Raw genomic sequence first — 11,178 nt, 5'->3', positions numbered from 1 at the left:
AAACGGCGACAAAGGAAAATAAGGAAACATATAGAAGAATTATTTGTTGCTGAACTGAAGAAACTATAACATAAAGATGGAAAAACTATATCTCAATTACTTCAAACAGAAAATTGTGTAACATACTTAATCTTCGCAGTCGGTGTTATAGTGCAAACATCACTATTAGTCTGGTCTTAAAAAATATTTTATATTTGTAAACGTTGAAAACTAAATAGGGACTACAAAAAAGTATTTATTTGAGAAAAGTATTTTGAAAATACGTATTTAACATTTAGCATATTTAAAATACAAAAGGGAAATCTATTTTGTATTTTACATTTGAAATAAATCAAAAAAGTATTTGCATTTTGTATTTACATACTTTTAAAAGAATATTTTGCACATCACGGGTAGCATATGCAAGAATTTTTATAATAAATACACAGGGTGTCTCACGGTTAACATCAACTTCGTTATTTTAAATGGAACACCCCACTGTAAGAAAGCTGGAGCAACATTATTCCTACGGAATATAACTATACTTTCAAGCTTTCCTTCAGTACTTTGGGGGGTTTTGGTTAATTACGTACAGGGTGTTAGATATTCAATGGCGGATTTATTTAAATTCAAAAAATTGTAAGTTTATTTTTTCAAATGGAACGCCCTGTATATATTTCCATAGCCTTATACAGAATTTTATTGTCTTTCGAATGGTACTAGGGTTTCCTATACTCATCTCCTTTAGTTTTCAAATTACTTACTGTTCTTTGTAAAAGCAACTAAAATCGTTTATTTTTTTACGAATTCTTAGCAGAACTTCAAAACATATTTAGTCATTAAATATTTTGATGCTCAGTATCAATTTTTAAAATACGGTGAACAATAGTAAAAAAGACTAACTAACTAACTAAACAGTAAATAATTTGAAAACTAAAGGAGATGGGTATAGAGAACCTTTGTACCATTCGAAAGACAATAAAATTCCATATAAGGCTATGGAAATACATACAATGTGTTCTATTTGAAAAAATGAACTTACAATTATTTGAAGTTAACTAAATCTGGCATTAAATTTCTACCACCCTGTACGTAATTAACCCACTTATGGGTACATTATATGAAAGTATGGAAGGAAAGCTTGAAGGTACAGCTATCTCTTCTGAGAATAATGTTGCTCCAGCCTTCTTATTGTAGAGTAGTCATCTTTTTTTGCTATCTACTGCTGTGCTAATTCTTAAAAAAAAATATCTCGAAAACGTTAAATTTTAGAATTAGGAAAGCCGTATAAAAGTCGACATAAAGTCATAAGTCGAATGGTCACCGTGAGACATCCTGTAAACAATTTATGCAAAAAAAAAGTAAGAAAGAATAACAACACTTTCAAAATAGCTACCTATATGGGTACCATGTAAAAAAAATTGATTTGCAAAAAAAGGGGTGTCTTTGTGCTTAAAGCTTTACTATTGACAAAAATACATTAATTTAATTCAAAATTAGTATAATGTTTATTAAAAACCCTATGTTATTTGAATGTAGCTACAAGGAAAATTCATTTTAGGTGGAACGATCTATATGAAACATAATTTTGCTTAATTATTAACTGATACTGAACAATATCAGTTATGTCCTGAAAAGTACAAGTGTATAAATACATACACAGAATTTTCATGAGATGATTATCTCAAACAATGTAACTTTTATTAAAACCTAATTTTATCTTAAAGTAATTAATTGCAATCAATTACAAAGAAAATTGTTGTTGAAACAGCCCATATTAACATTAATGAAACCTTTTGCGTTGAAAAATACTTAATCTGCACCTTAATCAAGCTTTTTTTATTTAAAAGTAATTCGCTAAAAAGCTTATGTGTTAGGAAATATTAGGAAACGCCTACCTTCTACGGCGAAAATTTTCCACAAAATCTCGGCTCCAGTTACCATAATTAATTGTCCTATTACCATCGCTCCAAGCTTAAATATGCGTAAATTACACACTAGCACATTCAAACTTTTCTTTTCGATAAATATTATAGATCACAGTAACGATAAAACCTATTTACTTATTATACGTAAGAACTGTAACACTATAATGGCTACACATTCGCAAATCAAGCACATCATCGTTAAAAGACAATGCGATGAGTCAAAGAAATAAACGAATAAACACGAATAAATAAAGCTTTTGACAGAAATCATAGTAACATGGTGTAGTTGCCAACCTCTACTGTTATAAATGTTAATCTACTGTCAGTTTATATTGATAAAAAATGTATCAATAAGATCTGCGTTGGCAGAGTAACCTTTCAAATACACAGACATTTGAATAAAAGAATTAGTACAAAGAAATGTTACATGTGAACTTAATTAAATAAAAAAAAATATGTAATACCCATACGCAGGATAAATTGGTCGTGAAGTCTTACGAATCCTTCTCAGATAACAAAAACAAACACCTACAAGTAAATACATATTTATACACTTTATAACAATACCAAGCTTAATTAATATCTGTTCGCTCATAAAAAAAAAATAAAAAGTCTCTCTTCTGCATAATCCAAACTACTGTTTAACAGAAAGGACGTCAACATTTTTAGTCCTCGAATAAGGAAATTTTAATTAAAACTGCATATTTAAGGTAATTACTATTAAATATAATAAAATAGAAAAACGGACACAATAGATTACTTACATACAAAATACGAGGATCATTAATTAGGTGAATGAAAATCGCTTGATACGTATATAGGTACCTGTATGAAATTGTTGAGTTTGTTTTTTAATTAAAACGCTCCTATTTATTATTTAGATAACAATAAACAATATATTCATATTTTTTTTAAATATCTATCGAAATAAACTGTATAAGAATTATTTGAATGTTCTTGTATACCTAAGCGAGACTAAAATTATATTATTTCCAGATTTTGGTAACGAGCTTTGAGCTCGCTTAAGTTTAATAAATAAAATGAATAAACACATAATNCAAAAAAATAGGAACATTTTGCAATGTTTAAATTATACGTGTAATTTATATTAAAGTAAAATTAGGATGTTACATTAAGCAAGTTCAGTCTAAATTATTAATAGTAGTTTATAATCTTTGGTAATATTTTTTTTAGTGATTTGCACCTCGTAGATATTATTTTATGTATTTGTACTGAATTTAATTCAAATTGGTTACCCTTATTAACTTCCCAGCCGTTACGAGTTTCCTGGATGATATTAAGAAAACAAAAAAAAGGATAATTTAAAAAAAATCAATTTTATAATCGCCAGATTTACTGAAACTTCATCCTCTATTTACCCTACGATCAGTTAGCAACAGTATTAAAAAAAAAATACATGATGCAAGTTTCTGTTTAATTCAGTTTTCTCTTTTACGTATGTTCGCCCTGTTGAGCATATTTTTTAATTAAATTTTTGCAACAATTTTCACGCCTCGTTTACTTCATTAATTTCTTTCATATGTCAAGAAATTTTCCAAAAAAGGACACATATGGAAAACAGTTTTTAATTCACTTCATTTGGCCATTTAACCAGATATAATTTAAAGTGATAGTTAGTGATGATAATGTGTGTCAAAGTCGGAAGTTTTCATGTTGTTTCGCACAAGTTTAGTCAGTTCAGGATTAAAAACTGTCGTAGGAAAAAATAAATGTTCAAATAAATTCATGCTTTTTTTTTAATCGCCATTAATTAAGGAAAATTTTATAAAATAAATTCTATTCTTTGCTGGATGTGTACATGCAAAGCAAAAAGCGTGTGAGGCAAACAATTTAAATAACCAAGATTTGAAAATTTGATATTGGTGATTTTACAGCAAGTCAAAGAAAGCTATTTGGGTTAATAATTAAAATGAAAATATGTATTAGCAGCTTTAATTTTTTGCAAAAATTTACATGATGAAACACATTGGTAAATGATATACAAAAGTATGGAAACTACCACACTAACACAATGATTTTTCCGAAAACCTACACATACCTATACCTTTTAAACTTTAATAATATTTAACACTTTTCCTCTTTTTCCTCTTTAATTATAAATAATATGGGAGAATTTAATTCGTAAACAACAACGTCGACAAATAAAACAGTTTGATAATTTATTAACTTCAAAATTAATACTTACTGACTTATTAAACTGTTTTATCACTTACGATCCCCTAAAGATTTTTTAAAAAATGTAGCTGTTGTACAGGGCGGTCGCCCTCAGCTTATCTTTTGGGTTGGGTGCCACGCCGTTACAGATTTTCAGTTCCTTGTAGTCCAAGATGCTTTCAATTCCGTAAAAATGACAATGTAAAACCACAAATATAATCTAATCTCACATGACTCAGACAAAACTCAACACGTTCCGTGGTAATATTAGTGTATGACGCATATATTTTTAAAAAAAAAAAATGATATTTAACAATTATACAAACAAAATGATCCTGGTACGCGTTAATTTACTTAGCCGAAAGTATTTTAAAAAAAAATTTATAATAGAAAAGAAAAAATGTTTTACCATCATCGCAAATTTTAAAGAACTGTACTGTGTTTGATAGCAAATTTGTTAATTTAAAAGAAAAAAATTGGCTTACCAATTGCATGTTTATCGAGGGAAAAATTACAAAAACTCTAGATTTCAACAAAGTAATAGATATCTTTACATCATTAAATGAAAACACCGCAAAATCTTGAATTAGGCAATGCATCTGGGTTCTGCCATAACGTATGATATTCAAAGTTAGCCAGCATAAGGGTCAGAACTTTCTATATCATATTTTCTCAATGAAAAGAAGCCGAAAAGGAAGGAAATGTTCTTTATTTGTTAAGTAATCCCCAAAAGCGTTTCGCTTTTTTAGTCGAAGGTTTTATAAAAGACATTTCACCCTTTTTCGGCTACTATTTATTGAAAACATATTAATATTATTATCATTGAGAAAGATATATATATATTTGGACACATTCGTACTAAGCGTATAAAAGTAGGATATATATTGAGCGCAAATCTTTTTATTTTCGCATTATTTTAAGTTGTTATGCGTGACGTAGAATTAATCTTAATCAGAAATTCGCAGTCAAACTTTAAAATGATAACACTACCACATAAGAGTAAAAACTAAAAAAAATTGTTTACAGAATTTGACCAAACAAAATTTCTTATTGAATTTGTATATAGTTAAACTATATAGGTAAGGTAAAAAGTAGACCGAACATAGAAATTACAAACAACAATTTTACGTGGTGGAAGCTTCAAAATACGTGCAGAATATTTTTTATTATACAACTTATTTGCTTCGTAAATATGAAATAGTTAAAAATTTGAAAAATAAATACCTATATAGTTTTAATGTTTTAGATAATTACAAATGACTTTTTTTCTACGTGTTTAAGAATCATTTTGTAATAAACTTATTATCAAGGAAAAATATCGGGAAGCATACATGCATTCGTACTATACCAGGGATGGCGAACCTTTACGTATCGACGTGCCATTTTCATAAAGAAAAGTTTAATCAGGTCAAAGACGTGCCATCAAATAATTTTGTCTCTGTGATTATTGGGAAAATAATAATAATATCAACTTAAACTTTTTTATTTACTTCAAAAAAATAGGAACATTTTGCAGTGTTTAAATTATACGTGTAATTTATATTAATGTAAAATTAGTGTTACTTTTGTTGATGCAGATTAGATGACAAATAACTTATGTTAGGGTTGTAAGATGTTACTTTTAGCAGAATGCATGCTGAACTGGAGTTATCTGTCAAACGATTTCTAACCGAGTTTTTAATGTTGTTCATCTCTGAAAATAATGACTCGTAGGCATAGGTTGACGAAAAAACATTGTTAAAATAGCATAAGCCAGCTTCTTCAAACAATTAAAAGTGTTTGGTAACGCATTTCATGTTTCCAAAATTTTGTTATTAGCATTTTCACTTGTATCACCTGCCAATCTTTCTGTTTCAATTAGTTTCCTTGTTTCAATAAAGTTTTGGATCCATATGAAACTAGACTTTATGATTGATATTAGTGACGTGCCCAAAATATTGTGTCGCGTGCCACTAATGGCATGCGTGCCATTGGTTCGCCATCCCTGTACTATACCATTATACAAACGTTTTTAATTTCTTTTTTTTTTTTTTGAATTCATAATGTGACTTGCACATTGATTTTATGATATTTTAAGTAACTGCGTTTTCACACCATAAAACCCATTATTTTTTTATCTGTCCGATTTAATAAAAGGACAAACGTTCACAATTTTCTGTATTTGTTTATTTTATGCTTACACATAAAAAAAACGCAGATCAAATACCAATCAAAATGTATTGTTTTGAAAAACAATTTAACAAAAGTACGTATTGTACCCTACACATAATGTTTATATGTATTGGTGTTGAAAAACGAACTCCATTTTATGTTTCTCGAAAGCAAATAGTTTATGTACTTTAAAAAAAGGCTTTCCCTTTATACCTACACAATGAAACTTTATTAAAAAATAGTAAACTAAAATTAGTTTTTGTTTCTGTTTTATTTTCACTATTTGTTACGCGATATTAGATTTTACGAAAGACATAATTGTAAGCCTGGTAACTGGTCGCTAAAGTATTAATATGAAAATTATTTTCAATTTTATACCCACTATAAACTATCTCAAGTTAATGCGGGAAAATTTGTTGTTGCTGTCGCACCCTCGCCGGGAATCGAACCCGGCATTTTTGACTTTACGCACCAATGCTCTGACCACTAAGCTGATCATTAACTTATAATGGGTGAAAAATTGAAAATGAATTTTCTCATTAATATTTGATATTAACCACTATTAAATGTGAAAGTGTTTCATATATATAGTAGTAGTACCTAAAGGACCAGTAAATAAATTAATAATATGGATTGCAAATAAATCTGTTTCTTAGATATATTGTAACAAACTAAAAGAAATTTAACAACCATTTAAATATTTCCATAACTATTGTAAAATTCAAAACTAACAAAAAATATTTTAAAAGAAAACACAGTAGGTTTCAAAATTGGTCAAATGTCCACAGCAATTGTTCTACCATACAATGATTTTTTCAGATACCTTATTTACAGTATTTCTTCAACCTGAAGAAGCCTTTGTATATGTTAAAACAATAACAGTTCTGGACAATTAAACAATTTTGAAAAATAGTGCATTTTTCTTAAATTATAATAAAACTTTCACACGTAACTATAACGTAAAATAAAATAAAAAAACTGTGTAAACATTCGGACGTCTTATCTTTTTGTCTGCTGCTTTTAGGGTTTTTCTATCTCATTCCTTTTTTATTTATTCCTGGAAATTTATAAGTGAAAAGCAATTACAAATGGTTCTTTTCATTTCTTCGTCAGTTAAATAAGTGCCAGAAGCAGAATCACAAACTTTTTCGTTTCTTCATTTTTAAATCTATGCATGTATATTTGCAAAACAATTAATCAAAATATTGACTTTTTTTAACTGAAGCATGAATCTCTACCAAATAAAAAATTTTAACTAACCACATTTACTTTACGAATTTAAAAAATTTTTGAGAACCTTATTGAAAATAAAGTTGATGGTTGTTATAATAAAATTTGGCATTTACGCAGGTATTACCATAGTATTTATCAATTTTCAGACAGTAAATTTTCTGAAATCCACACATTGATAAAGTTATTCTTTTGAAAACATACCGTTTCATTCACGAAAGATAAATTATAAGGGTAAAACGTATCTAACTGTATACAGGTGCGGCAATACGTTCACCTATCACAGAAATTACATTTTCCTTGGCGGCATTTTTTCTTTTTATGTCGTGTGAAATATATTTTTTTAACTACGTGTACCTGAAAATATCACCTGCTTCTCTTCCTTAAACCAACCGAAAACTCAAAATCTTTTTTCAACACTTTAAATTGCACTTATTGGACTAAATATTCATTATATCCAGTAACATATGGATAAGTAAACAATAATTTTGGGAAACAAATATAATCTATCTCACGAAAGAACGAAAGGCAATGCTACCTTTTGTGATTGCACGTAATATATTATCCCTATATTCGATTATCAACCTGTACTACTGCAGAAATTGTGATTGTATGTAAAACTTTTTTATTTACTTCAAAAAAATAGGAACATTTTGCAGTGTTTAAATTATACGTGTAATTTATATTAATGTAAAATTAGTGTTACTTTTGTTGATGCAGATTAGATGACAAATAACTTATGTTAGGGTTGTAAGATGTTACTTTTAGCAGAATGCATGCTGAACTGGAGTTATCTGTCAAACGATTTCTAATCGAGTTTTTAAAGTTATTTATCTCTGAAAATAATGACTCGTAGGCATAGGTTGAGGAAAAAACATTGTTAAAATAGCATAAGCCAGTTTCTTCAAACAATTAAAAGTGTTTGGTAACGCATTTCATGTTTCCAAAATTTTGTTATTNAAAGAAAATTATAATTTTGTGTTTTTTTAAACCTTTCAAAACAGTTACCTACGTTTATCCTTGGCGGACAAAAAAACTTGCCCTTGTTTTTTTTATATATACAACGAAAATCGTTAAATTATCGTAAATCCATTAGTTGGGTCATTTCTACTGATTTTTGGAAATAAAAACTGGCGATTATGTAAGAGGATATATCGTAAAAGTCCAGTAGATTTCCCAAAAAACTTTAGCAAATACAAACGTAAAATCCGTGATGGTTTCTAAATTTACGCAAATCTTTCATGAATAAATTACCTTCTACCTTATCTTTCTTACGTTTTTCTTTTTTCCCCCGTTGGTTTTAGTGTTGAGTTTTTCGTAACCTTTAAATTAAACCTTTTTCCCGTAAAGGACGCGATAATCTGCCTTAAAAATAAACGCGACGTACTTATATGGTTTTGCATTTTTTTACACTTTATCTTGTTGATAATAACTTTCGTCCAGTGAAAAGTTTAATTCACAACTTTTTTATTACGCAAATGTTAGAATGAAAACAGGGGCGTACCGAGCTTCATGAATTAAGTCGCATTCCTTGAATATATCAACTTTAGCACAAAAATGCCTGACGTACAATTAGACAGTCGGCATCAACGCTTAGGGGTATCGCACCCTCCCCATCATCCTTGCCTTAGTACGACTCTGGATGGGATAAAACTTATATTAAGACTACAGGCGTGTTTTAAATTACTTTATTACTACACCCAGTACATCCTTAAATATTGTTTATATTCAGGAATGTGTTGAGATAAAAATTAATTTAACTTAAAAATAAAAATGATACCACTATGAAAATGCAATATGTTACCTATGGTCAGCTTTATATGTAAAAATGCAAAATGAATATTCATAAAACGTAAAAAAATAACAACTTTTGATTGCTTATCATAATAAGGTGCAAGATGCCTGAGGTGAGTCTATAAGTTACTGACATTTCTGTCTTATTTACGTTTTTATTTGGGTTTTCCATGAAAGATAAGTGTTCCAAATAATTGCTACTGTTTGAACCAATAAAACCTGGTAAGGAAGGGGAACAAAACAAAAATTGACTAATTGTACTACTGGCCAAAGTCTATAATTATTTATAACAATATCAATGTAGTCTCTAGAAACGTTGTTTTTAGCTTCAAGAAATGTGAATCCCTGAACAAGATTTGTGGTGACTAAAAAAATATATAAAAAACACGGCGCGAAACAAATTTGATCTAGCGCCATCTTCTTGAGACCCGCCACTTTACTTTCTTCTCCTACCATTCGTGACAGTAATCTGTACCAGTTTGATAGTACAGGACCCTAATGAAAAACGTGTTATCTTGATGTGCCAAAAAAAAATTTTAATTAATAATAAATTGCTTACCACCAAAACAAAGCCCACTGATGCAAACTGAATGGTTCTTTTAAGATTAATGTTGTGAAGTTGACGCTGTTCCACAACCGTTTGAGCTATAAGATCACCAGTTGCCATTAACGTTGCAGTTTGAACTGCATTAGAAAACACAGGGTATGTCTTTATGAAATTCTGATAAATTTTAACAAGACCCTTCATCACTAATTTGCACTTATCAAATAATTCAGAATTACTCAAAGAAAACTTGTTGTTACTAGTTAGTGAGGTTATGCCTTTTTTACGAAAGACGTTGCGAACGACTAAGCTATAGAAGCAATTAGTTACGAAATGCGTTACGAATGTTGCTAATGATAAGAAAGAGATAGCAACATCTAACTCACGTCAAATTGATACCCACTGATAACCAACAAATATTCGTAAAATGTTAATGTAAGTTTATGACACTAAATTTAAGGTATGTTTTTACAAAAGTTATAAAGTTTATTGTAGTTTTATCGCCAAATTTTTTTACTGATAAATAATGTTCCGATTAATTTCAAGATTAAGACACGCTTCAAAATACGCTTTTAATAATATCGCATTTTTGAAAAACAACTATGGTTGTAAGTTGAAAAATTTAACTTTTATCCCCCTTATTGATGTCCTAACTGAAGAAGGAAATGACGAAGGAATTATTCAAAATGAAGCAAGAATTCCTGTTAAAGATTTGAATAAAGAAGTCGAAAATGCCGTTTTTAAGGGAGAGAAATTTTTGATGAAATTCATACCCATTTTAGAAGAAATTATAGTTGAAATTTCTCGACAGTATAGGAAATGTATAATCAAACAAATGGAGTTAACTGAACAAGCACTGGAATTAGAAATTATACCTATACGAGTGCAAGCTGCTGAATTAAAAAGTGAAATTGTGAAATATGAAAACTTAGTTAAATCAGTAGCACAATCTGTTTATGGTCAAGCTGCACTTGCTCTTATGTCAGGGGATAGTGTTAAAGATTTAGAAATTGTACAATCTAAACTTCAAGAATTGGAAAAAATCTTAGAAAATGAAATTTCTGAAAACAAAAAAGTTGAACATAAACTTCTTGCTGTTAGTTGTGCCAGTATATTGCAATAAGAAAATTGTTCTATATCATGTAATATAATTATAAATCACAATATTCTAAAATGTGCCTTGTATGTATGTTACCATATCTATCCTTATTTGATTACAATGTTATATTAACATTATGTGAAATTAAAGATCATTAATTAAGGTACACATTCTTATATTGTACAATGCATACTTGAAGTAGTAGTAACAGGAAGTTTTCTGCATAAATTCTTTTACTAGTATGTAGTTAAATTTTTATGAGTAATTGAATTAAGAAT

The 11,178-nt window shown here is 28.8% G+C and overlaps 2 protein-coding genes and 1 long non-coding RNA gene across 4 annotated transcripts in view; 1 reads left to right on the top strand and 2 right to left on the bottom strand.

Moving 5' to 3' along the window:
• The window catches only part of LOC112905231, a 9,222-nt gene extending 6,566 nt beyond the window's left edge, over positions 1 to 2,656 (bottom strand). The window contains exon 1 of the long non-coding RNA XR_003231638.1: positions 1,878 to 2,656. This is a non-coding gene — a long non-coding RNA (uncharacterized LOC112905231). The remainder of the gene's footprint in view (positions 1 to 1,877) is intronic.
• Positions 2,657 to 9,157: 6,501 nt separating this feature from the next.
• Positions 9,158 to 10,031, bottom strand: LOC108745006 (protein Mpv17). Its single transcript, XM_018481007.2, has 2 exons — positions 9,817 to 10,031; positions 9,158 to 9,752 (listed from the first exon to the last, which is right to left on the bottom strand). The coding sequence occupies exons 1-2, from the start codon at positions 10,003 to 10,005 to the stop codon at positions 9,405 to 9,407; spliced, it is 537 nt and encodes a 178-aa protein (XP_018336509.1). The 5' UTR covers positions 10,006 to 10,031; the 3' UTR covers positions 9,158 to 9,404.
• Positions 10,032 to 10,145: 114 nt separating this feature from the next.
• On the top strand, positions 10,146 to 11,163 carry LOC108745005. Of its 2 annotated transcripts, none has more exons than XM_018481006.2 (2): positions 10,146 to 10,236; positions 10,348 to 11,163. In XM_018481006.2, the coding sequence occupies exons 1-2, from the start codon at positions 10,229 to 10,231 to the stop codon at positions 10,922 to 10,924; spliced, it is 585 nt and encodes a 194-aa protein (XP_018336508.1). In that variant the 5' UTR covers positions 10,146 to 10,228; the 3' UTR covers positions 10,925 to 11,163. The 2 variants fall into 2 exon arrangements, with proteins under 2 accessions (XP_018336508.1, XP_018336507.1); XM_018481005.2 differs by having other exon boundaries at positions 10,170 to 10,261.
• Positions 11,164 to 11,178: the final 15 nt, after the last annotated feature.

Source organism: Agrilus planipennis, unplaced genomic scaffold, assembly GCF_000699045.2.
Source record: "Agrilus planipennis isolate EAB-ADULT unplaced genomic scaffold, Apla_2.0 scaffold39, whole genome shotgun sequence".
NCBI classification, from domain to species: Eukaryota; Metazoa; Arthropoda; class Insecta; order Coleoptera; family Buprestidae; genus Agrilus; species Agrilus planipennis.
The sequence above is the reverse complement of the archived record's forward strand: the minus strand, read 5'-3'. Positions and strand labels throughout refer to the sequence as shown.